This window comes from Rhincodon typus, chromosome 2 (genome assembly GCF_021869965.1).
Source record: "Rhincodon typus isolate 14 chromosome 2, sRhiTyp1.1, whole genome shotgun sequence".
NCBI classification, from domain to species: domain Eukaryota; kingdom Metazoa; phylum Chordata; class Chondrichthyes; order Orectolobiformes; family Rhincodontidae; genus Rhincodon; species Rhincodon typus.
In genome coordinates this window covers 112727197-112750148 of record NC_063333.1, presented here as the reverse complement: position 1 = coordinate 112750148, position 22952 = coordinate 112727197, and the positions used below count along the sequence as shown (strand labels likewise).

Here is a 22952-nt window from a genome sequence, read left to right as displayed (position 1 = left end):
TGAGGGGTGTCCTTGTGACTGGAAGCCTGTGTCCAATGGGGCTCTGTAGGGATTATTAATGTTGGTTGTTGTTTGTGGCATATGTAAATGATTTCGATTTGAACGTAGGAGGTTTTGATTAGTAGGTGGTAAGTAATGAGGATAGCCTTAGATTACAGGAGGATATAGACGAGCTGATCAGTGGCAAATAATCAGCAAATCAAGATGGCGACGCCAGCGACATAGGCAGTGTTCAGGCTGCTGGGCCTATCCGCTCTAGACAGCTGCTTCCTCGCTTCTTTCCTTACCCTTTTTTTTTATAGGTAGCCTCTCTTTCTCTCTTTTACTTTTTTTCTTGTCACCGGTGGCGGAGAGGGTGACCATTGCAGAGGAGAGTGGCTGAAGCAGGAATCTTGTGGAGGCATTGGAGCCAGGGACTGCTGGTTGTGGTAGGCTGGGAGTGGGTCCTCCAGGCAGTGGCGAGATAGTGGATTCAGTGGATCCAAGGATTCCTAATTGTGTAGGCCTGGAGCAGGGACTCCAGGCATCGTGGCTGCAGCAGCAGGGGAGCCAAGTACTGCTGGTTGCGGTGTGCCTGGAGAGGGGGCTCCTGGTTATTGGTGAGAAGGCGGCAGCAGAGTTGGAGTCTCCTGGTTGCAGGGAGGGTGTGGCTCCAGCTGAGAGATGGGCCCAGTGATGAAGAGATGGCACCTGAACAGCTCAGGACTCTTGGTGGAGGCACTGGAATGAAGATGGACTCTTATCTTTGTCTTTTTATTCTTAAAATATTCAAATGGTGAAGCTTTTCCCTGTGTTTTACTGTGTTGCTCATTTGTAGAATACAAGTGACGATAAATCATTGTTATCAAATAGTATTCAATCTGAGATGATGCGCTTGGGCAGGACAAACAAGGCAAAAGAATACATGATGAACAGTAAGAGCATGGAAAGCACTGAGGATTGAAGAGACTTTGGAATGCATGCACACCTGTCCCTTAAGCTAGTGGGACAGGTAGATAAAGTGGTTAAAAAGGCACATGTGATGCTTGCTTTTATTAGCTGAGGCATAGAGTTTAAGACTAGGAATGTTATGCTGGAACTGGTTAAAGTTTTGGTTAGGATATAGCTATTGTATGTAGCTCTGGAATCTAAATAATAGGAGGCGTATGATTGTTACAGAGATAGTAGGAACTGCCGATGCTGGAAAATCTGATATAACAAGGTGTAGAGCTGGATGAACACAGCAGGCCAAGCAGCATCAGAGGAGCAGGAAATCTGATGTTTCGGGTCTAGACCCTTCTTCAGAAATGAGGAAGGGTCTAGACCCGAAATGTCAGCTTTCCTGCTCCTCTGCTGCTTGGCCTGCTGTGTTCATCCAACTCTACACCGTGTTATATCAGGCATATGATTGCACTGCACAAGGTGTAGAGGAGGTTTACCAGGATGTTGCCTGGAGTGGCGTTTTAGTTATGAAGAGAGTTTAGATAGACTGGGGTTGTTTTCCTTGGTGCAGAGGAGACTGAGAGGGTACATGACTGAGATGTTTAAAACTTGAGGTGTATAAAAAGAAAGGAACCTTGCAGCTTGGTAGAGAAATCAATGACTGGGGATATAGATTTAATGTAAAGTGCAGGAGGTTTAGTGGAGATGTGAAAGAACTTTTTTGTTTCTTGTGGTTAATGGGGAATCTGGAACTCGCTGCTCTAGCTCAAACTCTGAGCCCAAACCACCTGACCTGCAGTCACTGCAGGCGGGTTTGTCCTGGATCACATTTACAAACAGGAACTGTCACATTGCATAGTTGTAACACATTACCTGCTCTGCCATCCTTTAATGTGTTTTAATTAACAACATAACTAATTTAATCAATTATTTCTTTCCTCTGTGTATTTTATTAAACTTCGCACCAGTTCCTATACTATTTTAAATGTTAGGAACTGCATGGTCCTTGCCCACCTACCAGATATTCTGAATAGCTAGCTAGCTTCTCTGCCTTAGAGTATGAGTTAATTCCTAATCAATGACATCATTAAAGAAGAGCAGTGAGCACTGCCTTATCCTTGACTCTCGGACTCCCCTAACTTCTAAAATCACACTTCGTGCTAAATTTCCTCAAGATACCCCTATTTATATACTTTTGAACAAAAGAATTAACTCAACCCAGCTGCAGAATAAACAGTTTCAGTTGGTTGATTTCTTTAACTAACTTCAGCTGCTAAGTACCTTAAGAGATCTTGTATAATGCTGCTTAAATTGGAAGAAATTTTAGAATTTAAGCAGAGAATTACAGTTTAGTGCTAATTGTGAAACATTAACAAAATTGGATTTTTTAAGAGATGAAGTATTCCTTTATTCACCAAATTCCCAGCATTGTTCAAAATCACTTTCAGCGTGAAATACCACTTCTTTGTCCAGGAGACCCAATTCTGCACAGCAGACCTTTAAATATATTTCTAATTTTCTTCCTCCGTCTTGTCTTTTCTCTCCTTTTTTTTTGGGCTCTTTCGTGTTCTTGATCTTTTCATTGAAAACTGCTGATGTGACATCTGACCTCCTAATTTCTATTTCCTTCACTTGCTGTAACATGTATATCTATGAACTTTCTATACTTGCTTTGTGGGAAACCAACACTCTTGACACTTTTTCTTTCTCTTTCCTCCCATGGGCTGTTACCCTTCTGATGAACATGCCTCTAGGGATCTTCCCTCCAGCCCCTCCATCCTCATGGTCCCCAACTCCGACAGCCCACTTCTACATTTCCTTCCCAAAAGTCACAACATGCCTACCTGGTAAAAATGTTATTTCAGCCTATTCCTGCCCCACTGAACCATCTTTTCCCTCCTATCTTGACTTTCTTTCTTTCCCCTCTTTTTATTGGTTCTCTTCCTGCCAATATTTGCATTTTTTTTTTGTTTTGGTGCCTTCACTTTACTTTCTAATTTTCTGGCCCTTTTTTTCACCATGGACATCCAATCTCCAGACATCTCGACTCCACAGCAGGATGGCCTTATGGCTCGGTATTACTTCATTGAATGAAAATCCAACAAGTATTGCATCCGCTGCCACTTTTTTTAAATTTTATACGGTTGATCTTGCATTAAACAATTTCTTAATTTGTTCAAATAAGAGCTGTTGTTTGTAGGTATTCATGTGGAATGTGTGGAACACTTGTGCCAATTTAATTTAAGTTTTCTTTTCTCCCTGGAGTTCTCTTTCTGGTCCATTTGACTATACAAGTACCCTTTCCTGCTCTTGTCCTGAACTGGAAAAATTTGTCAACTTATCTTCTGGTTGCCATTTTTCTCTTCTGCTGATCTCTTTGCCCTCAGCTGACTGCAGTTTACTAGTGAAGCTCAACAGCTCAAAGGGAAGAGTTTCATCTTCAATTAGGTACTTTATAGCCTTCAAGACTGACGTTTGAGTTAATCAATTACAGACCATAATCCCTTTGTCCTACTTTGTTTACTTTGCTTATTTTGGTCTTGCTTGTGTTTTACTTTTTGGTTGGTTACTGTTCATCATCATTCCATTGGTACCTCCTCCAGACATTTCCTATTCTTATCTTCCCTATCCCTAACATTCCCTTTTTTATTCTCTTTAAATTTCCCTCCCCTCATTTCACTTGGCTAAAGCAATTTGTATTTGAAGTTCTTCCCCCTTCCAATGACCTGAATTGTTAACTTCATTTCTCTCTCCCAGGGCATTCTGCTTGAATATTTCTCTTTTTTTTTAAAATTTAGGTTCCAGTGATGTCTGTACTCTACCTTTTTCATGCATGAATGGCAGAAACAGATCAAATGGCATTTGTTCTGCTCTATCTGTTAACAATTCCGTGTGGTTGTTTACTTTTGCTGTCTGCATGATATGATGCATTTTATGATGGTGAATTTTTGGTAATTTTCTAATCCTGTTTTATTAATCTGCCTTTTATTCAGGCAATGAAATTCTGTCCCACCCTATCTTGTTTAAACAATGCCCAGTTGGTATTGTGGCATTAGTCCAGTTTGGGTGTGTCCATCAGTTATGTATATGCTTTATTTTTATCCCCAAGAATTGTAGCTGACTTGCATCAATTAGCCAGGGCTTTAACTTAATTTTTGTACTCCTTTTGACACTTTTTTTTCGCTGATTTTGTAGCAGTAAAAACATGCTCACGCATTTGAGAGATTGTCATTCAAATATTACTTGGGGTATATGATACAGTATCTTGTGGTTCTGGCAGTTTATATATAAAGATCACAACTTTGAGTTTGTGCTTCTTGATCATTTCTGAGGTCTCTTAAAATCTACCTAATATGACCTTGCTGTTTTCCTACCTGTGATCTAATATTGACCTTGACCATGACCTCTGGCTGTCACCCTCCCCTTCATGTTCTCTGCAGCCTTTTAGCAACATCCTTGACCTTGAATCTAAAAAGTAGCATAGCATCTTACAATTTATGCCTGTGGTTGCAGAGATGATGACTTCTGAATCTCTGCTGCTTTCCCATTTTCTTTCCCATCACTACAGCTGAGCTTCCTGTGCTGTCATGGCCTTGCTTTTCTCTGCAATGCCTTCATTAACATTCAGAAATAAAGTGAATTTAGTAAGGGATTTAAGCTAAGATTTTGTCTCGAGTCTAAAGTGGTGCTCTAGTTATCTCTGTAAAAGTGGTAGTGGACCGGTTTGCCACAGAGAGCTCTTGGTTGGGGGCTGGGGGGGGCGTGCAGCAGAGGCCTTGTGTATATTGAAGGTTTAGATATAACTTTGATTAGGGGAATTGAGGTTTCTGCGGAAAGGACGGCAAAGTGGACATGAGCAGTGTTGGATTAGCCATGATCCTATGGAATGGCACAGCAGGCTCATGGGGCCAAAGAGCTACTCCTGTTCTTAGTTCGTATGGAGTTGGCGAGTGTTTTGATAATTATAACAATTGCAATATTTTTGAGTTAGTCCAGTTGAGACTTGAGAAGTCAAATCCTTGAAATTACACAGGCTTGCTGCTCAGCAGAACACCTTTTGCTGTGTTTGTAGGAATGACCCTGATCTCCCAGTTGCTTGCTATTTCAGTAAAGTACCTCACTCTCATGCAGCAGGCCTAGTACAGAAATGGTAGCAATGTTTCAACGAAGCACAATGCAAGCTTGAGGAGCAACACTGTATATTCTAATTAGGCACTTTATGACTTGAGGGCTCAATATTGAATTGCTTAACTTCAGAAACTGACCATTTTATGTACATCCTCCATTTTATTTGCACTCTCCCACCCCCATCCTGGCCAAGGCAATTTCTTGTTTGTCTTGTCTTGTCTTAGTAGAAAGAACCTATTGTCTTGCTGTCACATCTTTAAATTTGCATCTATTCTGCTCTCTCTTTATCTTTCACCACCATTAATAAGCCCTTTCTCTTTTGCACAGGGCCTATACACTATCTGCCCTTTGCTCTCCTCTGCCTCTGTCAAAAGTGCGTTTTTATTTTAAAAAAAAAATTTCCAACAACTTTCAGTTCTGAGGAAGTCATACCAGCCTTGGAACATTAACCCTGTTTCTCTCTCCTCAGATGCTGTCAGACCTAACTGAGTTTCTCCAGTATTGTGTGTATTTGATTTCTAGCATTTGCAGTATTTTGCTGTTATTCTCTTTCAAATTAAGACTGTATGGTCACCCTGGGACTCGAACACCACATGTTCCTCTTTCCTGGCTCATGGGTAGGGAGAATTTCCATATGGGATAAGGGCCTTGGAGTAAATTAATGCTTAAGTAAACAATTGAATGTGTTCAACAGAAAATTCATTCCAGTATTGTTTTAAAAAAAAAATCAAACTCAATGAGGAAAAATCCATCTGTGTTCAACTTACTTACAAAGGAGATTAAAGATGGTAATAGACGAAGGGTCTTGCAATGTTGCCAAGAATGACAGCCTGAGGATTGGGAGAATTTTCAAAACCAGTGTTTGACCTACCAAGAAATTGAGGGGAAAAGGTAAGGTGAATCCTCAAATCAGGGATATAAAGACTTATTGTAAGAGTTTTTACAAGAACATAACAAGGAATATATAAGTATTTACCTCTAGAAGAGACTGAGATAATTTCTCCTATCACAGCAAATCTGCAAATGGCAGATATTGAACAAGTACTTCTGTCTGCCTTCACCATAGAAAGCACAGTTGCATATCAGAAATAAAGGGCAACCTAGGGGACTAAAAAGAGTGGGGAAACTAAGGTAATTTAATCTCAGCAGAAAAAGAAGTACTGGCAAAACTCAAGGGACTACAATCTGACAAATTCCCAGCCAAAGATTCTAAAAGAGGAGGGCCAATGTTCCAAAAATTTCTTAGATTCTGTCACAGTCCCTGTAGAGAGGAAGAGAGAATATGGGGAGTCATGGGGTGATTAACCTGACAACCATTGTCCAGAAATTGTAGGATTCTGTTATTAAGGAAGATTTAGAATGACTTTTCAAGTGTTTTGTTATAATCAGACAGCATACCTTTTTGAAGATATGATTAGTAGGATAGGTAAAAGTGGGACTAGTAGATGTAGTGTATTTGAATTTTGTGCAGCCACGCACAGAAGGTTAATAAATAAGATAAGCAGTCATAGAGTTGAGGTTAATATATTACTAGGGATAGAAGATTGTGTTCAATGGATGAGAAACACAAAGCGATTTAAATTGGCTTTTCTAGGTTGGTAGATTGCAACAAAATCAGGGTGCGCACTTTGGCTTTTTATGACTATTTAATAACTTGGGTGAAAAGACAGTAAGGTATGTAGATTTGTAGGCAATATGAAGCTAAATGGGAATGCAAACTAGAAGGAGGACAGGACCTATAGATTAATACGGAGAGCTGAAATGATTGGGCAATTTGGAAAATGTGTAGAAGTGAGGTTATTCACTTTCTGGATAGAATAAAACAGAACATTTTAAAAGCATGACACTTGGATGTGTTGGTGTTTAGAGACACTTGGATGTACTCCAAAAAATACAAGGTTAACACGTGGGTGGAGTAAGCAATTAGCGGGGGAAAATGACATGTTGGCCTTTTATTGCAGAGGATTTGGATCACAGACTTCTTTATTCCTTCCTACAATTGTACATTTTTGAAGAGATCACACATGGGATACTTCCTGGAAGTTTTGTCTCCTATTTAGGAAAGGAACTATTTGCATTGGAGGCAGTTCATAAAGGTTCATGAGATTGCACTCATCCTGGGGGATCATTATCCAAAACAGGTGGAGTGAGCCGAATGAATGTATTTTTCTGGGGTTTAGAAGAATGTGTGAGGTGATATCATTGAAACATTCCAGATTCTGAAGGGGTTTGACTGTTTAGACACAGTGGTCGGTTCTCCTGTCCGGGGAATCTAGAACAGGAAGAACGCAATCTTGGGATAGGGAAGAATTGTTTAGTTCTGAGTTGAAGAGAAATTTTTCACTCCAAAGGGTTGTGAATCTTTGGAATTCTCTACCACACAGGCTTGTGGATGCTCCACTATTTGAATATTATTAAAGTTGAGAGATTTTTAGCTTTGCAGGGAATTAAGGGAAAAGAGAAGTGGAGTTAAGGCTGATAATTTGATGCAGGAGCAGGCTAGATTGGCTGCATGGTCTGTTCTTGTTTCTAATGGCTTGATCACTTCCCCCTAGCATTCAAAAGCATTATCTTTGCTGATTCCCTCTAGCATCAACGTCCTGGGAATCAGCACTGACCAGAAATGTAACTTCAACTGTATAAATCATAGAATCATACAGTTGAGAAGAGCCCCTTTGGCCCATCAAGTCTGTACCCTGAAAAGAATACTATTACCTACAGTAGTTCCACTTTCAAGGCTATGGACCTAGTGCAGGAATGTTATGACACTTCAAGTGCTTAGCCAATTATCGTTTTTTTTTAAGAAGTTGAGGTTTCCTGCCTCAATCCAGTCAATGCATTCCAGACAAACCCCAACTTCTGGGTGGGGGGGAAAAAAAAATCCTCATTCAACCTCCTGCCTTTCACTTTTAAAATTATGCTTGTTATTGATCCTTTGACTGAGGAGAGCAGCAGCTTTCTATTCACCTTGCCCAGCCCCTCTTAATCTTTTGTACAGCTCAGTCAGGTCTCCCCTCAACTTTCCGTGCTCCAAAGAAAACAATCCAAACTTATCTATTCTCTGCTCATACCTAAAATCCTCCATTCCGGGCATTTTCCTGGTGAGTCTCCTTTGCGTCCCCTCCAGTGCAATCACGTTCCTTCTGTAGTGTGGTGACAAGAACTGCACCCTGCATTCCAACTGTACCCTAACCAAAGTTTTTGTGTACTGTTCCGACACGACTTTCCTGCTCTTCTAACCTGTGCCATGACTGAAGGCAAGCATCCTGCAAGCTGCCTTAATTACTCTGCTAGTGAGTCCTGTCACCTTCAGGAATCCATGGACAAGCACCTCAAGATCCCTCTGAGCTTCCTAGAGTCTTTATATTCATTGAGTACTCTATTGTTTTCCTCTCTCTGCCGAAGTGCATCACCTTACATTTATCAGGTTCACCTCCATCTGCCACTGATTTGCCCATCAGATCAATCTGTTTGTCCTCCCCTGTAACCTAACACCTTCCTTTTCACTGTCAGTCACCTGGCCAGTTTTAGTAATCCACAGACTTATCATCCCCCTGATATTCTCATCTACATCATTTGTGAATTTCACAAATGATAAGGCACTAGCACTGATACCTGTTGTTTGCCACTGCACATCAGCCTCCACATTCTTTCTCAGTCTCCTGCCACTAAGCAGATTTTGGATCCACCTTGACAAGTTTCCCTGGATCCGTTGAGCTTCTACCTTCTTTATTGGTTTTGTGCATGGGACCTTTTTGTCAAAGGCCTTGCTGAAATCCATACAAACTACATCAACTCCCCTACCCTCCTCCAAACACTTGGTCATCACCTCAAAAAATTCTACTAGATTTGTTAGATGTGACCTGTCACTGATAAAGCCATGCTGACCATCTCTGATCAAACCTTGCCTGTCTAAATGTTGATTTAAGTTCCTCCCTCACTCTTTTTTTCTCCAATAGTTTCCTGACCACTAATGATAGTTACACTGGTGTGCAATTCCCTGGTCAATATTTACTACAATAGTTAAATAAAACTAGGAATTCTGCATGAACTTCTCTGTTCCAGACTCTCCCAAAAGTGTGTCCACCTACAAGGTGCAAGTGCAAAAATATGATGGGATGTTCTTCATTTGCTTGGATGAGTGCAACGCTGAGAGCACTCCAGATGCTTGACACCATCAAGCAAGTCGCTTGATTGGCGCTCCATCTGCCACCTTTGACATTTCACTCCCTTCATCACAGACACACTGTGGCTGCACTTTGCAGTACAACTTGCAGGAGATACAAAAATCTACCATACCTTCTTCTGCACCTTCCAAACCTACAATATCTACCATCAATCAGATCAAGAGTAGTAGATGCATGGGAACACTGCGCGAAAGTTTCTTGCTATGTTGCACACTATCATGATGTGGGTTTAGGTAATGGTTTTTCACTGTTGCTGGGTCAACCAGTACTGTGAGCATATCTACACCACACAGAGCAGCATTTCAAGAAGGTGACTTACCTTTAACTTCTTGCAGGCAAGTTGAGATAGGCAATAAATGCCCATTTTGCCAACAACATTCACTTGCATGAATAAATTATTTTTAGAAAAGTGGAACTTTAGTTTCCACAATGAGATCTACTAAGGGCTCTAGGAGGAGTAAGAAATGCAGCTCCAGACAATGAAATAGGTTTCCTCTTCCCCAGCACTCCCTATGTTAGAATGGTTTCCAGTTCTCGTGTCCACATCAACCAAGTTTTAACCCCAAACTGGGGTCTGATCCCTTAGGTCTGTGATAACATCCAGCTCTTGTCCAAATTCCTGCCTCTTCTGACAACCTTTTGGATTCTATTCCCAGTAGTTGGAGAACCTTCCTGCATATCTCCTGCTTGGAGTTTTGAGGTGATGACCAAGTGTTTGGAGGAGGGTAGGGGAGTTGATGTAGTTTGTATGGATTTCAGCAAGGCCTTTGACAAAAAGGTCCCATGCACAAAACCAATAAAGAAGGTAGAAGCTCAACGGATCCAGGGAAACTTGTCAAGGTGGATCCAAAATCTGCTTAGTGGCAGGAGAGAGGGAGGATGGTGGTAGAAGACTGAGAAAGAATGTGGAGGCTGATGTGCAGTGGCAAACAACAAGTATCAGTGCTAGTGCCTTATCATTTGTGAAATTCACAAATATTAAGTTGACAAGTATTAAGTTGACTTCTTAGGCTACAAAATGTGTTTTTTTTAAAGTTTTTTTTTATTATGTGATAGGTGTAAAACAGACCTGCTGAAAGTAAGTAAGTAAAAAGGAAGTATTGGAAACATTCAGCAGGAGAGAAACAGAATGAAGTTCTCAGGTTGATGTAAATATAAGAATATTTACAAAATGTTTCAAGAGATTTTTAACATTTGCTTCCTTCGAGGAAATGAGAATGAATAACAGCACTGTGTGACCCTAAACCACAAATAAATGAATATTTTGGAGTTGGCAAATAACTAACACAGCCATATAATTAACAACTTTGGTCTTCCTCTGTCCACCCCCACCATTAACCCCAAAGCCTGAGATCTACTCCTCATGATCACTGTTGGCTGTATCTGAGATCAGCATGATCATATTAAATTGCAGCACAAGCTTGAAAGGCTAAATTGCCTACTCCTGCTCTAAGTTTTTATGTTCTTGCCTTTCCTCTGGTTATAACTATGGCTTTTTCCCAAATTGCTTCAAAAGCAACTGATTGGAAAATTAGTTAAGGTCAAACCAGTAATATTTTCTTTAACCATGTAATGGGCAAACAGTTTGCAATGACATCTGAACTTTCTTTCTTTTGTTCACATCAGGAATTGAAAATGCATGTCTGTTATCTAGCAGTAATGGGCAAGACTGTTTTGTTTTTTTTTTCATGTGGATCTGGTGGTCATAGAATTCATAGAATCCCTCTAATGTGGAAACAGGCTATTCGGCCCAACAAGTCCACACTGCCCCTCCGCAGAGCATCCCATCCAGACTCATTCCCCTACCCCTGATTTCCCATGTCTAACCCACCTAACCTAAACATCCCTGGGCACTATGGGCAATTTAGCATGGCCAATCCACTTACCCTGCACATTTTTGGACTGTGGGAGGAAACCAGAGCACCTGGAGGAAACCCACGCAGACACAGGGAGTATATACAAACTCCATGTAAACAGTTGCCCAAGGGTGGAATTGAACCTGGGTCCCTGGAGCTGTGAGGCAGCAGTGCTAACCACTGAGCCACTGTGCTGCCCCTAAATAATACCACTAGACCATTGCCACTCTACCATTTCGCATAGTGGTCTTTGAGATACCATTCAACCTCATGTGTGGGCTAATGCACTATGGTGTGTTATATCGTGTAACAATCCTGTCCTCGTAAATATTTGTTTAATATTGGAACGTAATAGAAAATCTTCTGATGCATGGTTTTTAAAATTGCAGTCTAGTTATTGTTACATTTCAGTGTTATGCAAAATCGAAATGATCACTTTCTTTTTAAACATTCATCTATGAATAACCTGAGTGATTTCTATCTATCATGAAATTTGCCAACTGTTCATTTTGAGTTTGATCTCTAAAATTAGCTAATAGAGATAATTGCTGCAGACAGTAAGAACATCCAGTAGGTATTGTAGAAACAAAACTTTAGGTGGGCAGATTGTGTGTAGGAGAAATCCTTAACCCTATTGCAGCCAATTCCTGGGAGCTTACTTTACTCCTTTCAAGGAGTTTTGCTCTATTTACCAAATGAGTTGTAGAACCTTAATAAGCTTATGTGCCTTGTCTTTTCATGAATGTCAGCAATATAAAGTTTGGTTTGTTTTATCCATCCTAATTATTGCTTTCTTTTCCCCCACAGAAATGTGGTACTGGGTTTTCCTCTGGGCTCTCTTCTCCTCTCTCTTTCTGCATGGTGCGGTGGGACTGCTAATGTTTGTGATGCTCCAAAGGCACAAGCAAGGGAGAGTAATATCAGTGATAGCCATTGTCGTGGGATTCCTGGCATCCATAACTGGAGGAATGATCACCAGTAAGTACTTGTGCCATTACATATGTGCCATCTTGTGAGGTCAGCATATGCTGGGTACAGTTAAATTCTGTGCCTTTGCTTTAATTTCTGGCAACAAAATGATCTAAAAATTGCATTTTGTTGTGCTTTATTTTCTTTCTTTAAAAAAAAAAGTAAATGAGAGCCCCAAATTTTCTAAATATGGTGCTGTGATTGGTGTTTGCACAGTGCAAAATGCAGTATTCTGTTCACAGAACAGGGACACAAAGCTTTCTGAAAGTCTTGAGTCTTCTTACCATCTAAATCTTTTCAAGAATAAGTGTGGTCATTTCAGGAATTATTAATCACTTTTTTTTCCTATTATTGAACAGTGAATTATGGTTGTGGGAACAGAATAAGAGATGTGTATCATGAGACTAATTATAACTTGAATTTATAAGATCACGAAATGTTTGCCATTATAACTGGTGATTTGCAGCAGTTGGCAAAGTGACGGCGATTGCTGAGCCTGAAGAAAGCCTGCTAGTTGATCTAGTGATCTTTGAGGCATAATGAAAAGCACTAATTAAATCACTACTGTGAAAATTTTACTGTGGGAAATAAAAGGAATAAGGTAGAAGCTGAAATATAATACATGAAATGTACTAGATTTTTTGTTTTTAGACAGTTAAATCTTTCAAAATTAATCCGTTTAAGAACGCAGCAACATACCAATTTTTGGGGGGCTGCTAGACTGGTTTTTCAAGGGTAATTTTTCCTCGATGCTATCAAGACCCAGTTATAGCTCTTTGATCAAAGCTCAGTTTGCCATCGGCCCAATGAGAACTATAAAAGTGGGGAAAAAACCCTGATCTTCAGCATCCACAGTAATTTGAAAAAAAACATGGAGCTGGTGAACCTCAGCTGGTCTGATAACATCCTGTGAAGAGAAAAACAGAGCTCATGTTTTGAGTCCAATATAACAAATAAGTTTTTTTTTTCCCTTGGTGAAGGGGAATCTTTCTTTTGAGTAACTTGTTGAGTTTATTTGTTCAATTCAAGTGCTATTAATACAGGTCTTTTTTTTTTTGGTCCATATTTATGTCTACCACGGAACCTTGGCAGGCACGTTAGTTTTTAAATTTATGTTCATGTTAATTTGTATATTATTTTGTATTTTCAATAGCAAACCTCTTGCATTCTCATTTTCAGATTTATCTGACCAGGCAACATTGTGCAATTGTTATCTAAACCTGTTCCCCACTAAGTTCATACAGGATGAATCAGCAAAGGAGAAGCACAAGTCAGGCAGGGTTTCCTCATCATCAGTTTGCCAGGGCAACAAGAGATAGGAGGGAAATGTGCACATAATGCCTTAGAATGTATGCATTCATTGTGCAGTCCATACTTATTTTATACTATTAATATTTCTGTATTCTGTTGCCATACCTTTTCCCTAATTTGGATTATACTGGGTGCATCCAATCTTGAAGTCCTGTTCTGAAACAGTATTGAACAATGGGGAGAACTTAGCTCAAACTGAGATTCCAGATAATTGTTACATGTATTTATTCTGGAACTTTTAAAGTATGTTATTCAATGTGGGGATTGTTTGAAACTAAATTGGGTGTGCATTTAATTATTTCCAGAAATACATTACTGCTTTCCTGATGCTTTGGTTTTAAGAGAATGGTTCAGGATGGAGGTTTCTCAAGTATAAAGATCCATTAGGAGCCCTGCATTGCTGCTTTGTGTTTTTTAGGGACAACCTGCTTTGTCTTGGTCCACTGGGGCATTTGACAGGCTAGTAATGGGCCATCCCGGCAAATTTAATGAGCCTGAGGGTGGAGGTCCTGCCTGCTAAGAGCTGCTGGACCATCCTAGCCTATTGAATGGCAATGCCACTAGGGAGGTGGTGGCTGCTGCCATTATATAACTCACTTGAGATGTAGAAACGTTGCTGGGTCTCAGTGCAGCGGTAACTGGTGAGATCTGCATCGGAATGTAGATTGGAGGTGCAAGAGGTCAGCAGAAAATGCAGGGTTTGGCTTTCATCACCCATGCTAACCTCCTAATTGTCCTGATGCCATGCCCCTCAAAGAGGCATACTGGGTGCTGCTTGTCCCCTGCCTGCTGGTAAGTTAATAAGTGATGATGAGTCCTTTAAGTAGGCATTAATTATATCCACTTGAATGTTTCAATTGCTATTTAGGTGGGAAGGCTGTCCAAGCCCATCCCAACTACAGACTTAATAGGAGTGCAAGTGGAATAGCAGTGGAGTCCCCACTTAGCATTCTTCCACCTGGACTGTTCAGATTGTGCTGACTCAAATTTTATTAAATAATTTAGCACAGAAGTTGTTTGGGTTGTACAATGATGTTAGTGCCACTGGGTTGGAGAATATCAAAAATGATCATGCTAATTAGTATTGTTTTGCACACATCATCTTGAATTAAATGTAAAGTTGGAGTCATGATGTTTTGAGAATCATGTTGGCCACGTTTCTCCATTAAATTTTAGGAAGTAATGTGAGTTTCTTTCCAAGTAGGGGTTGCCTCCATTAGATTCTTCACAAAAAAAATCAACTGAAGTGAATAATTGTTTACATAACTTTTTCAAGTTTCTTGAATTTCAGCAATGAAACATCTATAGTTTCTAACCATTAAGCAATTGAACTTGTTGACTTTATCTTTGAAACTCTACAGCAGCCATTATGAAAATTTTAATAATTATTGTTCTAAAAAAGTCATAAGGTTGGTTCCAGTAGCTTCCTCTCTGAGTACCAAAAGGACGAAGTTCAGCTTGGTCACTGGTGCACACTGGGCAAGTATGTTGTTGCTGCTAAAGGAATGTCACATTTGACAGCCAAACTCCTGACAGAAAATGCAATCTAAAATCCAGTTCAAAACTCTGGCCTGTCCTTGTCAGACTGACTCTCCCCACAAGGTCCCAGTTACCATTCAACGTTCATTATCTTTTGGAGCATAAGATCTCTTCCAGACCAGCAAGAACCAGTTCCCAGGCGCTGACCTCATTTAACGGCCAACATCTGTCAACTTTTTAAGCCTGATGCTTGTCCTGGTATCAAAGATTCTGTAGAATGTTTTGATCAAGAGCCAACCTGCAATTAACTTCCAGGCCTGGCCGAACAAATAATTTTTTTTTTAAACACAAGCTGTTGCCCATAGTCCAAAGGTCATCTTCAGCTCACAGCTCTTAGATCACAGCTTAAAAACAAATTTGATAAGAGTGATTAAAAGGAGGAAGATAAATAAAAGAACCTCCAGGGGCTTAGGGAATTGCAGAGCTTGGAACACAGTTGGAACCAAAAGCACAAACAATGGTGAACCAAAAGCACAAAGAATGGTCAACCAATTTTAAAATTTCTTCAATATTGAAGAGGCCAGAATTAGAGAAATATGGATATATCAGCACTGTTGGCTAAAAGAGATTACATAGGTGTGAAGGGCAAGCCTGTAGAGAGATTTTTAAGTGAGTATTTTAAAATGTATTGATTAAACAGAAGCTAGTTTAAATCCAGAAACGTGTTATGAATGAGACTGCAAAGAGTTTGCAAACTCTCGGACTGCTGCCATTGATTTCAACCGTAAATACCTTGCATCACCTTCCCAATAAACAATCTAAGCTGTCCTTTGATTTCAAACATCAAACTAGCCAGGCTTACTGTCTGGTAGGCTCTAGAGCATGTCATGACTCCCTTAATTTCACCTTACAGTTACTGATGGTATCCAAAACATCACCATATTTTAAACCTTCCTATTGTAACAGTTGGCAGTGAAAAGTAGGAGGTGGGTCTCATGAACAAGATGAGTTCAGAGAGCACACAGAAAAATGGAAGGAATCCAGGGAGAGTTACAAATTCAAGGCAAGTGCATGGGATAGCTTTAGAGGAAGTTTGGCCTGGTTGGTTCGGGGGAAGGAAGAGAAGTAGCCACTGATAATCTTAGAAATAAATACTCCATGATCTCTGCAGTCCTGCTTAGAAGAGGAATTTCAATAGAAGACAGAATCCAAGGTTACCTTTTACATTCCAGGATTGTCGTAGAAAGGTGAACTGATTTCACATATCAGATCCAGTGGTGAACAGCTAAAGCACTTGTCTAGCTTTATTCAAGCTTGCTTTCCTAGAACTTGAGGCATCAGAGATGAGAACCCATACCAGGAAAATGGCATAGAGGTAAAGGTGATTTTGGCCATTGAAGGTGAGGGCAGTGGCTGGGAGAGGATAGTACTAACAATGCTAATCACTGGGGGCATCAGGGAGCCCCAGACCCCTTCTCAAGTAGCCATCTCATGCCCTATGCGTTGTGTGCAAGTGCCATGCCGCATTAAAATATGAGGGAGCAGAGGGTGAATTTGCCCACAACACCCAAGGGGAGAAATATCTATCCAAGAGGATGCTCCAATTATAGACAGTTTCTTATGCACATAGGCTCACTATCTCAACAGCAGCAATTATGGAGAGAAGGGGGAAGAGGAAGGCACCTGAGGGTAGAGGGGAAAGAAGAAGGCAGCTGCAAAAGCTACACTATAATATTTACTGTAATATAAATGGGAAATGTTGGAAATCCTTAACACATCTAATGGCATCTGTGCTGAGAGAAATAGAGATCAGTGACCCCTTGTCAGATCTAGCTAGATTGTGGTCTTGATGCATTAATTCTGTTTTGCTCTCACTATCGCTGTACAGATACTGCCTGACTACTGAGTATTTCGTTGATTTTTCTGGTTGTATTTACAGATTTTCAGTTTCTCTCTAGTACTTTTATTAAATGCTTGCTGCTGGAAATTTGTAAATAAGATTAACTTTAATTTAACATGAGAAAATATTTATTACAGTGTAACTTTTTTTGTTTAATAAAGCCCTTTATTTTAGAGTATGAATAGCACGTTGCTGCTAATTAGCTGTGAATTCCAGAAATTCATTCTTGTGCTTGGGATTTTTGTTTATAGCACTTAAAGTTTTTGGATGTTGCTGTTCAGATATTTCATAAAGCAAGGTTCAGAGAAGTGGAGTTGGCCACGTAATATGATAGATCAAGTTGCATGTAATTGTTTGACTTAGTCATGATTGTAAAGTGCATCATGGAACCTGCGCTTTTGATGAGTTTTTATAATGAGAGGTAGAGTACAAAAAAACCAAGAAGTTGCCTTGCGCCTGTATTGAAACAGATCAACACCACTGTGCCTATAGATTCAAATTCTGGACACGAGAAGGACGTGAAGACTTTGTAGAGAGTTCAGAGACATTTACTAGAATGGCTCTAGGAATTGGGGATTACAGTGAATCAGAGACGCAAGGAGCCTGAGGGAATTTGATGGAGATATGAAAATAAAATGAAGGATTAAATAAGGGGGACAAATAGGAAAATGGGGCTGAGAAGACACTCTGACCTTATTAGCCTGATCTTGCTCCTTTAGCGCTATATTCTTAGTAAATACAAGTGGCTTAAGGATTGATAATCCAAGGGTTCAGATATAGGTTCATTTAAATTGATAAATGAACCAAAGGTACCACAAGGAGAAACTTTCACAGTTAGGTTTTGGAATGCGCACACTTCCTGATATTGTGTTGATGATTTAATTTGGTGTTCAACATGAAATTAAAGTAATACTTGGGGGGAAAAAAGAGGGAGAGCCTTTGTGGGGATGCAGAGAGATGATAGGATTGATTTTTAAACTTCTCTTCAAAAGAACTGGTACAAGTTTGAGGGGCTTGAGTGGCCTCCCTACATGCTATAATGCTGTATGGATTCCACAGCTCCTGTAAAGGCAAGAGACAAAAGTTGAGAGTTAAGTGAATGGATGAGGGAAACCAACACGAAAAGGAGCCGGAACTGGAGAAGGACCAGAGCCAATAGTTAGCCCCTGACTGATGTGAGGAAGGGGTGTGGTGTCTATGCTCGGGGAGGTGAAACAAAAAATGGTCAGACATATTCCCATGAAATTTTGAGGTCAAAGTGGGGTGTGCATTACTGTGTTGAAGAGAGATTAAGGCAGAAAAGAAAGCCAGTAAACCTGTATCGTTATAAATGCAACTTGACTACAGCCATGGACAGCATGTGATCTTCCATAGAAACATAAAGGTAGGAGGAGGCCATTTGGCCCTTTGAGCCTGCTCCATCATTCATCATGATCATGGCTGATTGTCCAATTCAATATCCTAATCCTGCTTTCTCCCTGTATCCTTTTGATCCCACTTGCCCCAAGTGCTGCATCTAGCTGCCTTTTGAATACATTCAATGTTTTGGCATCAGCTGCTTCTGGTAATGAATGAATTCCACAGGCTCACCATTCTTTGGGTGAAGAAATGTCTCCTCACCTCTATCCTAAATGGTTTACCCCAAATCCTCCAACTGTGATCCCATGGTTCTTGACACACCCACAATTGGAAACATGCCCTCTGCATCTACTCTGTCTAGTCCTGTTAGAATTTTATATGTCTGAGATCCCACCCTCATTAGTCTGAAGTCCAGCGAAAACCATCCTAACCTAGTCAATTTCTCCTCTTATGTCAGTCCTGCCATCCCTGGAATCAGCCTGGTAAAGCTGCATTCCCTTGGGAACAAGACCATCCTTCCTCAGAAAAGGAGACCAAAACTGCACACAGTATTTTAGGTGTGGCCTCACCAAGGCCCTGTATAACTGCAAGAATGCATCCCTGCTGCTGTACTCAAAACCTCACAATGAAAGCCATCATACCATTTACCTTCTTTACCGTCTGCTGCACCCGCAAGCTTACTTTCAGCGACTGGTGTACGAGGACACCCAGGTCCCACTGCACACACCCCTCATATCTTGAAGTTTTTTCTATTTTTTTTAAAACCAGTGACTTTCAATTCATTTAAGGATAGCCCTATTCATGCAGTAACTTGAACCAGGTGTCTTACCTGCTGCCTTATGGTTATAGCTAAAAACCTGAATTAACATTTTAATTGGCTTGAATTAAGATTTTCATTGGTATTTCACATTTTGATGTAATTAAAAGTTATTTTTGTAACTTGTTTTTAACTTCCTTAAACCTTGAGGGATTGTCTATTGTTACATTTCTTGAATCCGCTTCAATTGTAAAATCCTTTGTAGAATTACAAAATTATGATTCATTTAATGGATGTTTTTAAATGCCACCCCCAAACAAGTTGAAATGCTGTGTACTGTTAGTTACCTCTCTGATTTTATTGTAGGTAAAATTTTCTCACGAAATTTCATGAATCCTATTCAATTAAGAAATCTGTACAGCCCATACAAAAATTTAGTTAGGCCACATTTATAATTTTGCATGCATGTTCACCATGCCACTGGAAGTACATGGATGCTTTGGAGAGAGTGCAGAGAAGGTTTAGCAGGATGTTGCCTGGCCTGAAGGGCTTTAGTTACGAGGAGAGGTTGGATAAAATGGGATTGTTTTCACTGGAAAGATTTGAGACTGAGGCTCAACCTGATAGATGTCTACAAAACTGAGAGGCATAGATAGGGTGGATAGTCAGAGGTTTTTTTTTCCCAGGGTGGGAAGGTTAACTGCAAGAGTGCAGTTTCCAGGGGAGAGGTGCGGAGTAAATTTTCACACAAGCTGTTGGATGCCTGAAATGCGCTGCTATTGAAGGTGGTGGAAGCAGGCATATCTTGGTAGATGCACGTGAGGTGAACAGAGAGATAGACCCTCTACTTATTGTCCATGTGCGGTATCTAAGTAAGGATTAGGAATTGACGCAGGTTTGGTGGGCCAAAGGGCCTTTTTCTGTATTGTATTGTGTAAGTCAGTTCTTCACTATATATATAGATCTGTAGTACACATGATGTAATAAATTCTTGTTTACTTATTCTTTTATTATTCATATCAAGTTGATCAGTTCATCAAAGTTGGCTTATAGAATGTAAATATTTTATACATCTGAGATCCCACCCTCATTCGTCTGAAGTCCAGCGAAAACCATCCTAACCTAGTCAATTTCTCCTCGTATGTCAGTCCTGCCATCCCTAGAATCAGCCTGGTAAACCTTCGCTGCACTCCCTTGAGAGCAAGAGCACCCTTAGAAAAGGAGACCAAAACTGCACACAATATTATAGGTGTGGCCTCACCAAGGTCCTGTATAACTGCAAGAATGCATCCTAGCTGTGTTTTTCCAGCATTTTCCATATAACTGTTCATTCTCTGTAGCTGCAAAATCTGTTTAATTGATATATGATAAATGACCCAACATCATTGCTTTTTCAGAGTGCAGAATTTCACAAGTGCATGACCCACTGAGTGAAGAAATTCCTCCTTCCTCCACTTTAAAAGGAGACCACTTATTTTTAAACTATCACCCCTAGTTCTTGGATTTTTTTTTTGTTTGGAAGGGAACCTTCCCCTCAGTATCTACTATTTATTATGATCATGTAAAGCTGCAAGTGGTAACCACCGGTCTAAGTGCATTCAGACAGTGAGTCACATCACTGCAGTGGGTTGAATGTCTTGCATCCTATGGCAGATTTTTGTATGCTACATTAATTCACAATGTGGTGTTCAGACAATAGTCCTTAAAAAATTTCACTTGCAGGGCAGTAAAACTTTTCGGTATAGACCATTGTTTTTGACGGAGATTAAAACATAGAGGATTTATTGTTGAATCACTCGCCAGATTTTTGGCGATGCTGATGTCAGCCTAGAAGTTGTGAAAGCTCAATATCTACACTCGCAGCATAGATAAACCCCTTACCTTGCACATTTAATTGGTAGATATGATGTTGCAAGCAGAATATGATTCCTGTCAAATTGCCAATGGATCTACCTTTCTAAAAATCCATAGAACCAAATGTTTTGATTAAAATCACCCCTGTTTTTTTGACCCATCTTTCCTCATCAGCTAACTTCCTCATCCCAGGAATTGATGTGATGAACCTTTATCAGAACTGCTTCCAACTATTTCCTTCTTTTTTAAATAAGGAAAGCAAAATTGTATGCAATATATTAGGTGTGCTTTCACCAATGAATTGTTGTGGCAAGACTTCTCTCCCTCAAACCTCTTGCAATAAAGGCAAGAGGTTTGGTTACCTACCTTCCCTATGTCTGCATACTAAAACTTCTTTCATGTAGAAGGACGCACACATCCCTTTGTATGCAGGATCCGTAAGTCTCTGTCTCTCCATTTATATACTATTCTGCTTTTCTAGTCTTTCAGCTAAAGTAGACTATTTGCTATTTTCCCAAAATGTAATGCAATTTTCTTGCTGATACACATATTAGCTTATGTACATTTCTTTTCTTTTGTACTTTCTCTGCCCTCCTCCATGCGTGTTTTCCTACCTGTCTATGTATTGTCAGCATAATTGGCTCAGTATTCTTCATCTGCCAAATATGTCATATATGAAGATTGTAGACATCTATGTCACCTTTATCATCTACACTGTTCTGAAAGTGGCCTATTTAAAATGGCCCAGTTTTTCTGTCAGTTAACCACTGGCTAACTGTCTTAATTTAGCATCCCAATACGATGCATCTTTATGGTAATGTTCTTCATAGCACCTTGTTTAAATTTTTTAATGATGATCCAAGTACGTATATATTCCTTTTGTACCTGCTTGTTAAATTCTCAGAACTTAAAATTTGCGAAACACTATTTTCCTTTCAACTCCATAATGATTTGCATTGCAATTAGATTTCTAGATGTCTCATTTCTACCTTCTTGATAATGGATTGTAGTATTTTGTCAGTGTCATATTGTTGGACTAACTGGCCTATAATTTCATGGTTTCTATCTCCCTTCTTTCTTGAATGATAAAATTATATCTGCATACTTCTGCAGAATTTAGTGAATTAGGAAAATTATAACCAAAATGCCCACTTTCTTTAAGACTCTAGGATGCAAGGCAGCAAGATCCTGAGACTTGGTAGCCTTTAGTTCCATTAATTTTCATAATACTTTTTCTCTAGTGATTGTGATTATTTAAAGTTCCTGCCCCTGTTTTGTCTTGTGATTTTTTTTTTAAACACTTCTTAATGTTTTTGTTTCTAGGAGGAAGACTGATCAAAAGAACACCTGTTCATCATTCCTGCCATTTTCATACTTGCCATAATGAATATTCCAAACTCCTCCTCTAAGGACCAACTTTAGTTGCTCTCTTTCTTTTCTGTTGGTAGAAGCTGTCACTGTCTATTTATATTTTGTGCTAGTTTACTCATTCTAATTCATTTCTGTCAAGCCCATGTCAATTTTGAGATGTTGGATGTTATTTTAGTTTCAACAATAATAACACCTCTTCTTGTTTATAGGGTTCATTATACAAAAAAAAGAAAAAATATGTCCTTTTGATTCTAACATTTTCCTAATTTATCGTTAACTACTGATCTTTGCAGAATTGTACAAACACATTTTTCTTTCAGTTTGATGCCATTCTTAGCTGTGGATGGTTAATCCTTCTTGTAAAGATTTTTATTCTCCGTGGGATATATTTTTGTGGAGAATTATGAAATATCTTTTAAACCATCTGCAACTGCTCACTTTTTAAGCTATTTTACCAGTCTACTTTAGCCATCTCTGTCATCCTCTGCTTGTATGCCTGTATTTATATTTAAGACACTAGTTTCATATCCCGGTTTATTATTGTCAACTTTGAAAATTCATCCATGTTATGATCACGCTTCTCGAGGGTACTTATACTATGAGATCATTTAATCCTGTCTTTTCACACAGTATCAAGGCTAACATTGGTAAAAAGTACTGATGGAAGAAACTGTCCTTAATACACTCTGAGCTCATCTCAAGACTACCTTTACCAATTAATTTATCCAATCTATACAAAGGTAAGAATCAGCCACAAATATTGCATTATCTTTCTTGCAAGCCAACATTATTTCTTAATGTACATTCTTATTCAATGTAGTTATTGTTAGGGGGCTTATAAACTACTCTCACCAGTAACT

The 22952-nt window shown here is 39.6% G+C and overlaps 1 protein-coding gene across 1 annotated transcript in view; it reads left to right on the top strand.

Annotated features, from left to right (window-relative positions):
- tmem170b (transmembrane protein 170B) overlaps positions 1–22952 on the top strand; it is a 52053-nt gene that overhangs the window by 8824 nt on the left and 20277 nt on the right. Inside the window, exon 2 of the mRNA XM_020514424.2 lies at positions 11900–12070. Coding sequence (XP_020370013.1) covers positions 11900–12070 — 171 coding nt within the window. The remainder of the gene's footprint in view (positions 1–11899; positions 12071–22952) is intronic.